Source organism: Alternaria triticimaculans (genome assembly GCF_023758025.1).
Source record: "Alternaria triticimaculans strain BMP 0046 chromosome Unknown scaffold_3, whole genome shotgun sequence".
NCBI lineage: Eukaryota > Fungi > Ascomycota > Dothideomycetes > Pleosporales > Pleosporaceae > Alternaria > Alternaria triticimaculans.
In genome coordinates, this window is record NW_026055960.1 from 853,813 (window position 1) to 870,537 (window position 16,725).

Below are 16,725 nucleotides of genomic sequence, written 5' to 3' on the forward strand. Positions count from 1 at the left end.
GGTGTGTTGTAAATAGTAGTATTTGATTCTGAATGTGTGTAGTGAAATAGGAAAAGCTCTATTCCTCTAGTATTGGATTCTGAATGCGTGTAATGAAACCGAAGTTCTCTGTTTCTCTTCCTTCACTCATGCCGAGTTTGTCGTGTCGCAGTAATGACAGCTTCATGTACAGGCGCGTGAGATCATACACGTATTCGACCACCAACTCCGAACAGAACCTATGAAGCCTTGCGTTGTGTCCACTTCCGCCTCTTCGACATCGCTCGCACGTCTTGTGTGTTCGTTAGGTTTGCTCTGCAAACAGCATCTCCGTTCATACTCACTCCTCGTCGTCCACCACTCTCTTCACAACCTTAACTCTCTTCACCTGACTAGTCGGCGCCATGACTCTTTGTCGCTGTGCTCCCAGCGACTTCCTCAACGCCGTCGTGAACTCCTCGTACATATCATCGTTAGACTTCGTCGGGTGAGACGAATAAAGATGATAGCTATGACGGCCGTCGAAATGGTCTTGGCCGAGCTTGATGATGTCGACAACAGCGTCGACTTTGCCTTGTGCCATACCCACGGCTTCCATCCAGGGAAATGCATCCCGATAAAGTTGTTCCGCTCCGTACTTGGATGCGCGGTGCCAGCCGATCTGGGAATCGATATGAAAGGCGGTGATGTTGGTCGCCCAGACGAGGGCAGCAAAGCAAGAGTGGTTGTATGCTTTCATGGCGCGGCCGTGGAGCCAGCCTAGTATGCGGAGCGTTTTGAGGCTTTTGGAACGGTTAGGACCAAGGTTGATCATGAAGTTGTACAACGCGAAGCTATCAGTGAAGATGAATTCGTTCTTGCCATATAGGATATCGACGCCTTCCTGGTGGATCTGCTTGCTCACGGCGAGAAGCGACGTGACGAGAGGCGCTGATTCTTCTTGAGACCTCCGGATACCGTTGTTCATGCGCTGGGCATCAGACCAGCTGGACCCTTCGGATAGCTCAGCTTGCAATTTGGCGGATATGCGCTCTACGTTGCGGCGCTTGTGCTTGAACACGCCGACGAGGTTGATGCCAGAGGGGTCGGTGAGCGTGTACTCGTAGATTATGTTTCTGATCTCGGCAGGGAGTTTCAGGAAAGGGAAGATCTTGCGCTTGGGAAGTGGGCGGGAACTTGTCGCGACTGCACGCTTCTGGAGTAGGTTCGTTAGTCTCAGTGCTTGTAGTTCACGCAGAGGTGCATCGAACCTTTGCCTGTGGCGTGTCAAAGTCGGACTCTGAGTCCGAGACGTCCAATTCATCGAGGTGGTATGTAACCTGAGTCCTCTTGCGCTTGGAGTAACGTCCAGACGCAAAGGTCTCTGCTGTGGCGCTGATGTCGGTCATGGCGAATGGCTGGGAAGTCAATTGCGGGTTGAGTATATCTGAGAGATGTCGAGATGGATCGGAACGCAGATGAGATTGAAGCGACACGTTATAACGCGTGTACGCAACTACTTTAATAGAACTCCGTCATGGAAGTCGCGTGGTCAGGTGTTGTTCGCTTTGGGACTAGTCTAGGCAGCGATGTCGCGATATCAGGGATTAGCAAGGCATCAATTCGACGGCGCAGTCGCTATCACGAACGTCAACGGTTATTCGACGACTCTTGCCTGAATTCGTCTACGTTCATGGTAATCGCGATGCGCACAAAGCGCAGCGGCGCGCAGTTAGAGGAAGGAGAGCTCGAGATGGGTTGCGTCACTCTGGTCCTGCTTAGTCACTGAGCCCACTAACCGAAATGAGAGGCTGTCAGAAAAGTACACCATCCCCGCAACATGACTTCCATACAATCCCTCACGTCTTTCAAGCTCGATCTGCCTCCTAGCTGTATCGAGTTCTTCCCGCTCAATCCTCAGTATGCGATAATCGGCACGTACAACCTCGAAAAGTCCGACGAGAAAGAATCCGCGGGGAGCGCTCCACACGATGGCAAAGTGAGCGCCAAAAATCAGCAGCGCAATGGCAGTTTGATATTGGTTCGCGTTGATGGCGATATTGTGTAAGCAGGATTATTTGCGGACCATCTGTATTTGTTGCGCTCGTCTAGGCGTAGTACTAACCCTAGACAGCCACATCGTTCAGACGCTGTCCACGCCATCAGCTATTCTGGACATACATTTCTTGACGCATGTCACCAGCTCCAACTTTGGCGTTGCAACTTCAACAGGTGCATTCGCCATCTACGAGCTCCAGTCGTGGCAGCGCGACCCCAAGATCGCTCACATCAAGACTATCCAATACTTCCCAGAAGATGTACTCATCACTGCGTTCACTTGGCACCCGGAGTCCTTCATGGTCGGTATGACGCTGTCGAACGGGCAGGTGTGTCTCGGTGTAATAGATACGGAAGACGAGTCCGATGCGCCTACGAAGATGGAAGTCGCATCGCATGATTTGGAAGCCTGGACCCTTGCGTTCTTACCGGATGGCTCAGGACTGCTGTCGGGTGGAGATGACAGCGCGCTTCGTTTTGCGGAGTTGTCGGACGGATCTGGAGGAAGCGTGCCCTGGATGGATGGAAAGATACACGGTGCTGGTGTCACTGCTATTCTCCCAGTACATCTGGACAGCCAAGGTGGTCTGATCATCACTGGCAGCTACGATGATCATATCCGGCTCCTCCACGTACCCATCTCAGGCCGTCGTCAGGTTCTTGCGGAAGCCAATCTCGGTGGTGGTGTATGGCGGTTGAAGCTGCTGGACCGAAATCCCAAGCTACCAGCGCACCACGGCGTAAAGAAATGGAGATCGGAGCCGCCGCCGGAGGCCATCCTACTGCTTGTTAGCTGTATGCATGCTGGCACTAGCATCGTTAGGCTCACCAAGAGCGCTTCCAAAGATTGGCAGATCGAGGTACTGGCCAAGTTCGAGGAACATGAGAGCATGAACTACGGAAGTGATTCTCAGCCAGAACTCAATAGTCAGGGTCAACGGACGTTCATATCTACGAGCTTCTATGATCGGCTGTTGTGTCTTTGGAGATACTAGTAGTCTGCTACAGGTAGTTGAACTCCAAAGAATAAGTATACATATCAAACATCACATGTGAAGCAAGCTGACTACAGTTGGCGATGATGTGTTTGTATTTCCAGAATTAACATACGAACAGTAAGAAAGAAACCCAAAGTAGCCACCAAAAAAAAGGAAAACCCTCCCAAACGCCAAACATACGCCAGGAGGTCCTCGCTGTCAAAACTCAAGCCGGAACTCATAGCTTCGCGGGCACGAAGCCGGCATACGGATCGAACAGCATTGGGTCGAGACCGTTAGCAGCAATGTCGGCGTCAAACGCAGCGGTAGGCTGCGGCTAGTACCATCCAGGAGCCATGTCGTCGGCAAACGGGCTGTTAGTCGGGGGTTCCGACGAAGGGGCAGACTTGTCGCTGCCAGAAAAAAAGTCGGGTCCAAAACTAGAACCAGACGACGGAAGAGAGGAGGGCTCCACTCCCGTGTCGTCCTCATACAACGGGATCTCCGCGAGTTGGTCGCCGCTCAGACCAACGAAGTCTTCAGCGGGGTTGCCGGGCTGCTCTTGAGGGGCGGGAAGAGGGGCAGGATGTGCCTGGACACTACCATCCGAGGCCATCGTGAAGTACTCTCGAGCCGGATCGAGAGAAGGCGACGCAACGCCTTCGAAAAACTTTCCGAAGGAATTCTCCGAAAGTCTGACCTCCTTAAGCTGGAGGAATCTCATCTCTTCAGTCAAACCTATATTGACCTCGTTGAAGCCAATATCCGCATCCATGACCGGGATGAACTCGGACTGATTCTGGCCATATTCAGACCAGTGGTTGTAGGGCCCTGCGTTCCCTTTCGGCCAAACGGGCAGCCAAACGTGGCCAAACGCCAAATCCTGCTTCTCGGCAGGAACTAACTCTTCCGTCCACGCCATGTTGTTGACGATGACCTTGACCATATCGCCGTTCCCGTTTCGGTGAAACCCAACAAGGCCATGGCTGGAGGGGGCTTGGCGGGACTGGAATTGGGCTTCGGCCTTCTGATTGGCCCTCTCCATGTCTGCTATGGCAGCCGCCCTGTCCTCGGCGCTTGCGCACTTGTTCTTGTCCCAGTAGCCGGGCATGCTGAATTGCTGTTAGGATTGTTTTGGGTTTATGAGTTCCTAGTTGTAGCTCACTTGAAGGTGGAAGGTAAAGTACTTGACTTTACTTTTGTGTTGGTGATGGTGGTAGTAGTAGTGGTAGTAGTAGTGTGTTGGTAGCAGAGGTGGTGATGGTGTTGTATGTCTTGAAGGTAAGTTCGAAGACAATCTTGATATCTAACTTGGTATGTGTAGAGTCAAGAGTCGGATATCTGCTAAAGAAAAGAAAGAGAAGGGAAGAGAGGAATGCGCTGCGTTTTATAAGAACGAAGGCGCAGCAGGACTCCACAACGGTTGTGAGTCTTCAGCAAGATATTATTAATGGGAAGAAAGAGATACTATGGAGCGACCAACATATGAGCACCAGAACCATGTCACGAACATGAACACTAGCAGCTGAGTCGCTGCTATGATTATGGGAGGACGGTCACCGATAGCAAAATCAGACGTAACCTTGGAAGAGGTGAGGGTATTGTCACTACAGAGTCATCTTTCGCGGCCAACTAACCCGACACCAGTATGGATGTCTATATTTCCACACATTTTGGTCACAGGGACGACTGAAATGTCTTTGTGCGAAAGCGGCCACTGGATCTAAGCGACTGAGTCTTGCTCTTTCGCGGGACTCGAGGCGAATCGACACCATTATTCAGCGATTACAACGCGACAAAGTCACGTATCCCGTTCAGTCCATTTAAGTCGCGCTCTCAGTATGCCCAAAGCTACATTCAGCGCTCAAAAACCTAGACAAGATACGCCACATCGACTGCCATCATCCGTCACACAGACGCATATGCGAAATTCCAGAAGCCATTCACCCGAATGCTGAGTACCAAAAGGCACATGACACGACCTAAGGACCAAGTTACCAAGACCAGACGAGAAGTAGCAATGCTTTCCTCTGCACCATGGATGCGCAGTGAAGCTCTAGAAAGCATAGGGCAGAGTGCACGGACACTGTTTTGAGAAACCATGGATGCTATGGGTGCGGTGGCAGTGCTATGAGTCTTGCGGAGCTTTTGGCCGGGTAGTAAAAAGCGTGTCACGGGATGGGAGAAGATGGAAGGGGCGTCGGTGCGCATGTTTGATTTTGTGAATGTGTGAGTGGGTGTATGTGGGAAGCCGCTTGGGCTGGAAGAGCAACGAGAGGAGTAAGCGGCTTTGGCTAGCTCACGGTGTTGCCTGGCTTTCCTTTGCGCTGGGGGAAGGTATTGTGCTCTTTGTGGGATATTAGTAGCATCGCTGATGGCCAATGGCCAGGACGCTATCTAAACATTTACACAACCGGGTCTATTGTTGCGAGGAGTCGAGTCGATGCATGCCGGAGCTTTGGTGAGTCGGCTTACCACCTTCTCATGCTGTTGTGATGTAATGCTTATGACGATGTCGTATTCTGCCCGGGCAGCCACGAAGTAAGAACCGCTTCCATCTCATCACACAGAGCCTACAGAGTATAATGTCGTATGGCCAATGCAGAGTACAATGTTGTATAGTTAATGCATGCTATGTCTTTCGCTTTGCCTACAGGATGATCCACCCCTCTAGATACCGATACCGACCGCCGACACCGAAAAATGCACCCACTGTAAAGCCAACCACGCCAAACGCTACGCTAAGATGCAGTAGATCAAAACTAAATGGGTATCGTAACAAATGACACGGAAGAACAGCAACAAGAAACAATGCCGCACATCTCATCACCTCCTAGCCGGTGGTGACAACAACCCGCTACTAACCGACTCTCTCTTCAGATCTTCCTTCTCACCCAACAATGCCTTGACTCTCTCCACTCTTGTCACGGCCTTCTCCAAGCGATCCAGCCTGCCCATCTTCTCCCTGTCCCTGCGTTCTAAAGTCTCGACTCTTTCTTCCAGCTTAGCTCTTGCCCGTCGCTCTTCCGCTACCATTTCGTTGGCTTGACTAAACAATTGCACGCTCAGTTCTTCAATCTCGGAATCTACAGTCTGAACACGTGCTTCCGCCTTGGCGCGTAGGGCACGCTCGCGCTCGAGCTCGTTGAGTAGGGTGTAGCCGACTGGTGGTGCGTGGGACGGGTCTTTCGGTGGTGGAGGCGGAGGCATGCCCCCTGTATTGGCCGGCGACGGGAAGCGACTTGTGATGAAGGAGAAGCGGGAGGCCTTTGTGGAGTTTGCGGTTGTGGGACGTGGGGGATCGGCGTCGACGGAGGGGCGTGAGGATGGGTTGGGGATGTCGGATTGTGAGGTTTGGGTTCGGGGCAGTTTAGGGGCGTTCTGTGTCGCCTGGAGGCTGCGGATCTGGTCTTCGTAGTCGGCGCATCTGTCGACTAGACGATGTTAGTACGTGTGGGCTCGGGTGTGATATGACGTCGGACGCATAATGGGGGCGTACCAGCTGCTGTAGCCTTCTCCTTCAGGCGCTCCATTTGCGCCTCGAGCTCCTCTATCCTCTGCCTCGCGTCTTGCAGCTCGGCCATATCTATGCTACTGCCACATGACGGACAGCTCGGGGGATGCGCCTCGTTTGGGGCGTGTTTCGACGGCACTGGAGGCGCTGGCGGCGATGCTTCGATGCTCGCTGCCATGACTGCGCCGGTGTCCTGGGTTTTGGGCTCGTAGTAGTAATGCTTCGTTATCACCGGTGGCAGTCGTGCGTGGTTTGAAGAATAAAGGGAGATTGTGGGGTTTGGGTCGTGGTCGTGACCACGGAAACTTGCTGGGTTTCAGATGATCGGCGGCTGTCTTCGTCATGCAGGGATCACGCGCGTGCGGGCGCTATGTCCATATTTGGACTGACGTGTCCAACTCTATCTGACAGTGTCCACTTCGCGCGGATCACTTTGCTTTTGGTCTCGTTCAAGGGTCTCACGCAATGCAGAAGAGGACGCAGCTGTGATTGTTCGGGTCTCGTTACTATCTCGACTAGTGGTAAGCTTCAGTCTAAGCGAATGCGGCCTTGTTCTGTTTGACCCAGTCCTCCAGCTTCGTCGGCTCCCGCTCCGTGTACTTTTTCACGTTCTCCACGGCGTCCTTGTAGATTTTGCCATAATCATCCTTCCCGGCGTCACTCTCCCGCATTCCCCGCACCAGTGTGTCGAGTATAGGTTTAGGCATGTGCGCCAGCTTCTTGAACCACCTCTCCTCGTCAATCTCCTTGACTTTGATCTCCTTCCCCAATGCTTTGCCAATCACAGCCATACCCTCACGCTGGGTCAGAAGTTCAGGGCCACACAGATAGATCGACTGCCCCGCTTCTTTCTGGAATCGTGGCTCTGCGAGAAGTGTGCCGCACACAGTGCCGATATCTGACGGAGCGAGGTAATCGAACCGCACGTTGGGGTAGAGGATCTCGACCTCGCCCTGCTTGATGTCTGTGGTGTACCAGAAAACGTTGCTACTGAAGTATGCGGGTCGGACGGCGGTGTATGAGACGCCAGTCTCTCGCAATGCGCTTTCAGCTGCGGAGTGGAGAGCGCCAATCATATCCGTCTTGTTGGCTTCTGAGTCCAGAGGATCTTCGACCTTGAAAGAAGACAAGAGGACAATGTAGGTTACACCGGCCTCCTTGAGCGCTTCGAAACTGCTTCGCATGCCGTCTTCGACCTCATGTACGACGTATACGAAGGCTGTCTTGGCACCAGAGGTCTTGACCGCGGCCTTGATGGTCTCGGGCTTGGCCAGATCAGCTTGGACGCGGACAAAGCTGTCACTGTTTCCCGCTTCCTGGATGCCTTTCAATGGCTTCTTCGTGTCGCGCATGGCGAGGTACACTTTGGCACCACGCCTGTGTGCTTCAGTGGCAGCGGCGCTGCCTACTGCTCCAGTCGGGCCGAAAACGAGAACGGGAGAAGTCATGGTAAATTGTGGAATATGGCCGGAGTACTCTGAGTTGATGTGAATGTATTGAAGGTATTGTTCCGTCTCTGTATGCGATATCGAGTTGCTTTATCTAATGTTCGCCAAAAGAAATCGCTGGTTGCCTTCTCGGCTTCCGCGGCACGCGCTAACGGCCTCTCGGTTTCTCGGTATACCAATGCTGTTCGGAACAAGGCTGCGCTACCACTTATGTCGCTACGTGCATATCTTAACACCCACAAGGGTCTGTTCAACCACTATCCTCGCACCTCCTCGCTGTCCGATATGGTCGAGAACACGACGGTCGGGACCCCGAGGTCGCCGTGGATGACGTCACGGATATCAACATCTCCTTCAATCGTGTGCTGCACTGCGCGACGTGAAGATCGTCCGCACTACAGCGTAACATCCACCTGGACCTGCCTGTAGAATCTCGGCCATAGTCTTACTCCTTCGCGAGGTTACTCAAACTATCGCAATACTGCCACGGAGACCGACGCGCATTAGTGACAATTTCCCGATTACTGAACAATGGATACTCTTGAAACGCTACGAAGAGACAGCTAAGCCTAGGAGGCTCACTGAAGCTGGCCGTACATGTTGTGTACCCGATCTTGGACCTGTGCGTTGCTCCTGTCCTCACTACGTATCTCATGTACGATCGTTCTCGTTATTTCGCGCTTTCCAGGCAGCTCTGAATCGTCCAGTATGCACTTCTCACTATCTCCATCATCGAGACCGTCTCTTTGGAATAGCGAACGGCCTCTCGTTGGTCGGCTGCCAACGGTAAGGGGTGGTCCGACGTTATACAGTGGTATTCCGTTGCTATCAGACCCCGTCTTGGATCCCATTCCCAGAAAGGTCGACGAGAGAATGCGGCGGAAGAAGCTGTCGAATTGCTTTCGGAGTGCGGGTAGAGACGCGACAAGTATACCGACCGAGAGTTCCGATGCGGACCAGATGGCGAGGTTGACACCGTCCCATGTTGGATCGGCTGTCTTCATCAATGCGGAAAGCTCAACGGTCTTTGCAACTGAACAAGCGGTCGCACTGATGGCTAGCTCAGTTGATGTCAATGCAAATCCCGGAGGGTACTTACATAAGGCCAAGACAGAAGACGATGCGCAAACCCCATTGAGTGCGCCTTGGTAACTGGATGGTGGACAGGTATATGATGGGGGCAACAACGTAAATCACATCAGTGACACAGTTGGCAACTCCCTGTTCCGTCATCAGCTAGTTATGTGCAACAAAGCAAATCTAGAGGACGGACCTGACTGTACGTGAGGGGCGAGCTGGTCTTTATGAAGCACTTCCCTTTCACGGTTTTGTTCCAATTTGCCTCGAACGGTGTACTGCAAAAGCAGCCCATGATGGGCAAAATTAGATTGAACGTAGTGACCATTAGGATCGAAGCCCACACCACCGCGAGGTACACTCTTGAGAATTTAAGGGCTAAAAGGTAGCCACAAATCGAGTACTTTAGCGTTGCGACTGCAATAAGGTTTAGGATCTGTGTGATCCAGAGGTAGTACATGTAGTTCAGCATGTCGTAGGGCATCACGATGCTAGGATCCCGAATATGACGACCCAGACCATGCTGACATGTTTTAAAGCGGATTCCCGACGCTGCGACGTTTAGCATCTGGACCCAGACTGGTTAGCATAATCTTGCCCTCCTGATAAAGCTACTGGACTGACGAACTGCTGCGATGATGAGAAGGTAATCGTAAAGTACAAGCTTTCGCTTAGCCCCAATACTATACACAAGTCGCCATACGAGTACCGCAGTACTCAATATGCACAATATAGTCGAAGGAATTAAGAAGACGGGCGCGCGGTTTGGCCATTCCTGCTGCTCGGTTGGTGCCATTGCAGATGCCGATATTGCGTAGAGGCAGTGCGAACCCGAAGAGAGGGAGAAGCGATATCAGTTGGCAACGTGCGCAAGATGGCACTCTTTATTCCAGCCGTTCGCCCATCTGAACCTATTGGGTACCCCAGGATCTCGGGAGGGCCGCTGGAACGCCCCGTTCATCTTATCGGCTGGGGATCTCTTCGGAATAGCTCACGCGAGGATGGCGTTTCATCTGCCATCAGTAGCAGGGAACCCTAGCATCTACTACGCTCTCCGCTTCCAGCTTCTACGCAGTCTTCAGTCTCGTGCCAAGATGTCGTAAGGACTATACTATTCATGCACTTGTGCTGCATCACTAATTCCCTCTCGTCATCTATGCAAGAGGATCGAGCTTGAGGTTGTGATGATGGGCATGAGACCTCTACACAAAACAGACATGATGGTATCAGCATGCACTCCAAGATATAGTAAGCCGCAGCATACTTGAAGTCAGTTGCTTGCTGCTGGCCAACCATTCAACCTTCAGTCTTAATGCTGACTATGCCAACCCAACAATAAATGAGTCTGGATACGATCGTGTTGGGACGTATGGATTGGTCTGGCATCTTGAAATCCTTCGAGGCGCACATTGCAAATAAATGTGATAGCTATGCATGCTAAGAGCCACAGAGCTGGGTATGAACCGTGCCCGTGTGGCTGTCATCTCTTGGGCTTCATCACTCCATCGGGTGTAAGCGAAAGCTGGAAGGCTAAAAGATCGGTATGATAGCTCCAAGGGCTAGAAAGATCCGTTCGCAAAGGCGGTTTCGCGAGGCTGCAGTGATGCAAATACGCCTTTTGTGTGCTGTATGGCGCTGTACGTGTTTCTTCTCTTCATGTTTGTGCCTTGAAGCGTGGTTTTACGCCACCTTGGCATGCTTCGGCCAACCAATATACTTGTCATGTGCTCCAGGACCAGAACGCAGCCCTTGTCGTTCGTTGCATGCCCAGACATCGTAGACTTCGCAAGCGTGCAAGCGAGGTTCGGGGCGTCGGCTGGTGAGCCAATTAAGGTCCCGCCGTCCCGTCCCATCCCGCAGCGATGCTGACTGCCCAACAGGCGAAAGCGGATTCGTGACCTGCATCAACCAGCCGGATAAACTTGCGTGCTGACAGCTGTTGGAATTTGATGAAGGACATGTCAAAGACCCCTCATATAGAGTTGCCACGGGGCGTAATGGGTGAGAGAAGCTTGTAGAGCCGACGGTGCACAATAGTGGACCCTTGCGACTTGGCAGCAGCGGCGCCGCAATATGTGTAAACCACGACCCTGCTCCTGCTACCGGTATATTGTGAGTCGCCACAATGCTGCCTCCAACTTGAACACCCCAACGCTGCTCAGAAGTCGGCAAAAGTGTAAAAACGTTGCAACAAGATCAATCTCACACATTAAGAGCCTGAAAAGGCAAACGAGAACCTATAGCGGTCAGCAAAACTTACTAGGATCGTCTGCGCTCAAAGGTGTCCTCCAGTATCAAAGAATCAGAGTTAGGCAGGGGAGCGGCGTTGGTGTGGGTGGGGTGACTTCCTGAATGCGGGACAATGCCGAGCCGTCTAGCCAAGATCGCCTAATCTCGGGGCCATGCTGTTTCTATCAATCTTCAATCTTGCGCCATGCAATTGCAAGGACCTGATATGCCGCTTGAATTCAGGACCCGTTGGCCAGATCTACTGCTCACTGCTAACTGTATCGGAGCTTTGTTGCCGACCTTAGCCACAACGGTGTACCGACTCGTGTATCCATACAACTCATGCACGCTCAGGTACCGCAAAAATGCTAAGAGCTAATATGGGGCTTTGTGGAGAGTTTAAGAGCTCAAGAGCTCCCCTTCTTCCTCTCCCGGCGTATTTCACCCTCGTCAAAGTGAATCTCTTCTTGTGGTATCGCCTCGAAGCAGCTCGCCAGGATGCTTTACCCTAGGAACTTAGCCGTCGTTGCTTTGCTGGGGCTGTCAGCCGCCCAGGAAACTTACGACTATGTTATTGTTGGAGGGGGTGTGACCGGTCTCGTCGTGGCCAATCGTCTGACCGAGGACAAGAATAGTGAGACTGACCAACCAATCTAGAGTTACACAAAGCTGACATGATGGTCGTACAGAATCCGTACTTGTCATTGAAGCTGGAAGAGCAGACGACAACCCAAACATCCGCATGCCTTATGGCGCCACATATGCCCTCAATACCTCTCTTCTGTGGACAGACTATGTGTGCCAGCCAGAACCATTCCTCGGGAATAAGACATGGAACACTCGTGTCGCGCGGATTCTCGGAGGCGGGTCTCTCGTCAACGGAATGATATATGATCGCGGATCAGCGGCAGACTACGATGCCTGGGAGGCGTTGGGCAACAAGGGTTGGGGATGGGAGGGGATCTATCCGTTTTTCAAAATGGGAACAGAGTACATCCCAGCTCCACAGGAGACTATTGATCAAGTCGGTATTACTTGGGACCCCGAGGCGTAAGTCAGCGAAATATTGCCCGTGTGAGCAACTTTTAACGTTGGTAACTTCCAGCTACGGAAAAGGTCCACTGAAGATCGGCGTCACAGACACAGTATACTCCGATATCACTGACTTTTTCGACGCCTTCCAAGGCACCGGTAATGCGCATGCCGCCCGCGATGGAAACAACGGCGAGGCATATGGTACCTCATGGTACCCCAATACCATGAACCCCAGGACTGGCGAAAGAACGCACGCCCGTAACTCGTACTATGATCCGATCATGAGCCGGTCGAACTTGAAGGTCATACTGGAGTCTCTCGCGACTGAACTCGTGTTCGACGGAAATAAAACCCTTACGGCGAAGGGCGTAAAGATCACCGACAAGAAGACTGGCTCGACAAAGACCTACTATGCGAAGCAAGAGGTCATCTTAGCTGCGGTAAGTAGAACGTCAAGCTGCCTGCAGAGTTGCGCAAATACTGACTTGACATTTTCGCTTCCAGGGTGCCGTAAACACACCAAAGCTTCTCCAGAACAGCGGCATCGGACCAAAAGCCGCACTCGAGGCTGCTGGTATCACCGTAAAGCTCGAAAATGACGGCGTGGGTTCGAATTTCCAAGACCATCCGTATACTGGCGTTGGGTGGAATGTCACCGGTGGCAGCACCCCGAACGGGTTTTCCTTGACCACAGACCCGGCGTATAATGCTTCGGCGTGGGAAGAGTACCGTGCCAACAAGACCGGACCGCTGACTCAGGCTCGTGGCAACAGTCTAGCCATGATGCCACTTCCGGTAGTGGATCCCGATAACTACGACAGTATTGCGGAACGGGTGCTTGCCCAGGAGAATGACGCACATTTGCCATCGATCTACAAGAACAATGCGAAGCTGCTTAAGGGTGTCGCAGCACAGCGCAAAGTTCTCGCCGACATCTTCCAAAACGAAAAGGCCGCTGTAGTAGAGTACCCTGTCCCGTCCTCAGGTGGCTACATGCTCGTCGGCTTGGAGAAGCCGGTTTCTCGAGGAACCATCATGATCAACGCAACCAACCCTCAAGGACCACCACAGATCTTCTACAATGCACTCAGCAACCCCATCGACAAAGCTGTTCTTGCTGCGTGCGTCCGCTATATCCGTAAGGTTTGGGCGGGCCCTGAATTGGCGAAGTACACCCCAGTCGAGACGACGCCGGGAGCCCAGTACACGACCGATGATGAGATCATCAACAAGATGATTGAGCAGGGAAGCGTTTGGCCGACACTTTCGCATCCTTCCGGCAGCTGCGCCATGTTACCTGAGGATATGGGTGGTTGTGTGTCCGATGAGCTTCTCTTCTATGGCATCGAGAAACTGTCCATTGTCGATGCTTCCATCCTCCCTCTTATTCCCTCCCAGCACATCCAGTCGACCATGTACGCTGTCGGCGAGAAGGCTGCGAGCATCATCAAGAGCCGTGGCTGATGCGAAGCGCAAGCTGTTCATGTAAATAGTCTGTAGTCTAATAGACGAATGCGCGCATGATCTATGAAAGGGCTTACTCGTTTGAGTGCGAGGTTGGCGCTACGTACTTGTTCCAAGCAAGCAGGAGTACCTCTATCAAATTATGCACACTAATGGTGATCTATGTGTTTCTCGATAGATGTATGGAGTGTTCTACGATGCAATCAACGGTAATGATAATTGGGAGGCTGGGTGAGTAGATAGAAGGTTGGTACCCCTGGACGCGTCACGCAACAGACGCTAATTTAGCGTGAACTACGTGTGACTATGACGACAACATGCGCCTTCTCACAACACGGAGGGAATGATTGGTATTTGATTGTTGCTTCATCTGTAATAGCTTGCCCGAGAGCCTTTTCGATGGAATTCTGGAGTTCTCCACAATTCGTATCACCAGTAGACTTCGCCCGTACGTTCGTAATCCGAAGCCGACATGCTACCATCATCGCTGGAGTATTCATCGTCGGGATTCGATGGACTGGCATCTGGCAGCTCAATAAAGGCGCCCAGTCTCTCTATATATATTGTTACTTCATATCCGAGGTACGCTAGAATATTGTCAACGGCTCTCTTCGTTGGCTCGCGGCTTCTTCGTGGTCATAGGGGCAGTTTGACATGACTTTGATGGAACAAATGGCCTCAACGTCCGTCACCATGTAGGTCTTTGTCGTCGTTTCTCTGCTCCAAGTCCCAGTCTTCTTTGGAAGCATCACGTCCTCAATCTATTTCTGCGTTGAGTTGCTCGTGGTTGCCGTGGTCCATGTTGCACGATCTTCTCCATGCTGAGTTCATGCCAGGTATACCGAAGCAAAGAAGTTGCGCAGGGCATTAACGTCAGGCAAAGCGCACAACATTAGGCAATGTAGTGGCCCAGTGCCTTTTCCACTTCTGCTTTCTGCACCGTGGTGTGGTCTCCACCATCGTGTATATAAGTAATTCCTACTTGTTTCCTTCGATTGTATGTTCTCTTCCACTTCTCCATTCACACACTTGAGGCCGCGTTGATCTTGGCCCATCCATGAGCGCTTGGGTACACGAAAGCCTGAGCCATACCGCGATATCCTCCAGATTGGTATGAATGATCTCTAGCGTGGCCATGTCGAAATTCCAGCGCGACTGGATCATTGGGCTATATATAGATGAAGTGTCCGTATGTGCAGGTGCAAAAGCTCGGCCTCGAACACAGTAGTCCATACGTCTGCCATCGAAGACCTCTGGCAATGGTTCCGTGGCTTCTAGCTTTCTCGTTTTCCCATGCTTCTGGAGGGGGAATGATATCGAAGCAGGGGTCTGCTTGTGTATATAAGTAATTCCTGCTCTTTTTTTCGAGATGTACGAAGGGCTGCACAAAATCCTAGCAGATGTGCATGTGAGGCTTTGCGAGGACATCCGCCGCCACACTGTTACAATGGTGATGAAGAAAACTGCCCAAGACAGAATCAGCCTGAACAAAATTATACATCGTTTGGTCGACTTCTCCGTTCTTAGGTTGAGCATCGCGTTGATGGTGGCATGCGCTTTCTGCACAACAGGCTCATTAAGATATATATAGATGAAGTATCCGTATGTGTAATCGCCATCGGAGTCCGTAGTGAACGCACGAAATCTCGACCGCGGATAGCGTTGTCTTTGGGCTTGCGATTGGAGAATTCGAGCCATGTCGTCGATGTACGGATACCAGCGTCTCCCAGAGTTAGTACAAGAACATACTTCAAGTCTTCTCCTTTCCGTAGCTACTCGATTGATGGTAGGTTGCTTTGGTATGACCTGCCGGGATTCGTAGTTTGGGTCTGATGGGCAAGGGAAGTGATCGATAGAAGTTCATGCTACGAGAGAGGTCCTGGTGATATTTCTCATCACCTAGTTACCGGAGTCGTCCTTCTCAGCATGAGCTGTCGTCAGCCACCGCTCGCCGGAACCACGACCAATCCCCAGTCTTAGCGAAAGGCACATTCTCTTCTTTGTCACTCATTGCCGACAGCTGGGTTGTGGGTCTTTTTGCCGAAAGCGACCAGGTCATGAGTCATGACAAGGTAAGCTGGCTTTGATGAGGTTCTTGGAGATGCGATCGATCAAGCCATCTTACCAAGGGTCTCCGCGTCCATGCGTAGTACGTATATATAGCGAGGAGTCGACTCGCAAAGACGGCAATCACTTGATCATGAACATCCAGGCTCAGCCAAAGCTCCCCATGGCTGCAAAGGTGTAGGTATATATCTACCATCAGTTAGCAACATGGCTCACTCAGATCCAATGAAACTTACAAGGTATGGTTATAACCAAGGGCTAAGCACATAGTGTCTTTCCTCGTTTGCTTATATACGAGATCGTTGCCACCTGTCTCGCACGTCCGTCATGGATGGATCCTCTTGGAGGCGGAAAGAAAAGGTCGTGGTCATGCGGCAATGCAGAATAGACAGTCCACCGAAATGCATATTGGGCATTCTGTCTTCCGCTCCACCCCCACCTGGTGAGAGAGTCTTTCAGTGTACTCGCGTCGTTGAGTTGACCAGCCGACCATCTGTTGTAGATAACGGGACGGTGTCACTCGGCATGGTGTGAAGAAGCGCGAGTCGAGCTAGCAGTCGTTCTTCATCCTAAGAGTAGTGAGTACGGTGCCAAAGTCTCATTAGATGAGAGAGGTTTGCATACCAGAGAGGAGGTTCGCGACGCACGAGATCCTACGGTGGAATGACACCGGTCTGCTATATATCGATGCATACGTTGATCAAAACTGCGCAGCATCCCAGGACTGAGAGGGGGATGATGACGCAACACATTGCATATGGGTGTGTATATATTTGAGGAGTGAGATGGACTCAAGTATATACGAAGATGAAAGCGTTCGCTCTTGCTGGGCTTACGGATGAACGCCCAACAGGAACGGACGTCTTGAGTTAGAGAACGAAAGGCAACATGGAGACGG

General features: G+C 51.8%; 7 protein-coding genes across 7 annotated transcripts; 2 read left to right on the forward strand and 5 right to left on the reverse strand.

Moving 5' to 3' along the window:
• Positions 1-319: 319 nt before the first annotated feature.
• On the reverse strand, positions 320-1,367 carry J4E78_002966 (uncharacterized protein; the record flags this gene model as incomplete). Its single annotated transcript, XM_049363609.1, has 2 exons — positions 320-1,174; positions 1,230-1,367. 2 exons carry the CDS (start codon positions 1,365-1,367, stop codon positions 320-322), a joined length of 993 nt encoding a protein of 330 aa, XP_049224274.1.
• Positions 1,368-1,798: 431 nt separating this feature from the next.
• Positions 1,799-3,011, forward strand: J4E78_002967 (uncharacterized protein; the record flags this gene model as incomplete). Its single annotated transcript, XM_049363610.1, has 2 exons — positions 1,799-2,022; positions 2,093-3,011. 2 exons carry the CDS (start codon positions 1,799-1,801, stop codon positions 3,009-3,011), a joined length of 1,143 nt encoding a protein of 380 aa, XP_049224275.1.
• Positions 3,012-3,330: 319 nt separating this feature from the next.
• Positions 3,331-4,104, reverse strand: J4E78_002968 (uncharacterized protein; the record flags this gene model as incomplete). The annotated part of the gene is made up of 1 exon (XM_049363611.1): positions 3,331-4,104. One exon carries the CDS (start codon positions 4,102-4,104, stop codon positions 3,331-3,333), a length of 774 nt encoding a protein of 257 aa, XP_049224276.1.
• Positions 4,105-5,819: 1,715 nt separating this feature from the next.
• J4E78_002969 (putative secondary metabolism biosynthetic enzyme) lies at positions 5,820-6,685 on the reverse strand (the record flags this gene model as incomplete). Its single annotated transcript, XM_049363612.1, has 2 exons — positions 5,820-6,427; positions 6,493-6,685. 2 exons carry the CDS (start codon positions 6,683-6,685, stop codon positions 5,820-5,822), a joined length of 801 nt encoding a protein of 266 aa, XP_049224277.1.
• A 355-nt stretch (positions 6,686-7,040) lies between these two features.
• J4E78_002970 (uncharacterized protein) lies at positions 7,041-7,955 on the reverse strand (the record flags this gene model as incomplete). Its single annotated transcript, XM_049363613.1, has 1 exon — positions 7,041-7,955. The coding sequence occupies one exon, from the start codon at positions 7,953-7,955 to the stop codon at positions 7,041-7,043; it is 915 nt and encodes a 304-aa protein (XP_049224278.1).
• Positions 7,956-8,533: 578 nt separating this feature from the next.
• J4E78_002971 (uncharacterized protein) lies at positions 8,534-9,327 on the reverse strand (the record flags this gene model as incomplete). The annotated part of the gene is made up of 3 exons (XM_049363614.1): positions 8,534-9,005; positions 9,055-9,176; positions 9,229-9,327. The coding sequence occupies 3 exons, from the start codon at positions 9,325-9,327 to the stop codon at positions 8,534-8,536; spliced, it is 693 nt and encodes a 230-aa protein (XP_049224279.1).
• A 2,432-nt stretch (positions 9,328-11,759) lies between these two features.
• J4E78_002972 (uncharacterized protein) lies at positions 11,760-13,760 on the forward strand (the record flags this gene model as incomplete). Its single annotated transcript, XM_049363615.1, has 4 exons — positions 11,760-11,895; positions 11,951-12,311; positions 12,367-12,736; positions 12,801-13,760. The coding sequence occupies 4 exons, from the start codon at positions 11,760-11,762 to the stop codon at positions 13,758-13,760; spliced, it is 1,827 nt and encodes a 608-aa protein (XP_049224280.1).
• Positions 13,761-16,725: the final 2,965 nt, after the last annotated feature.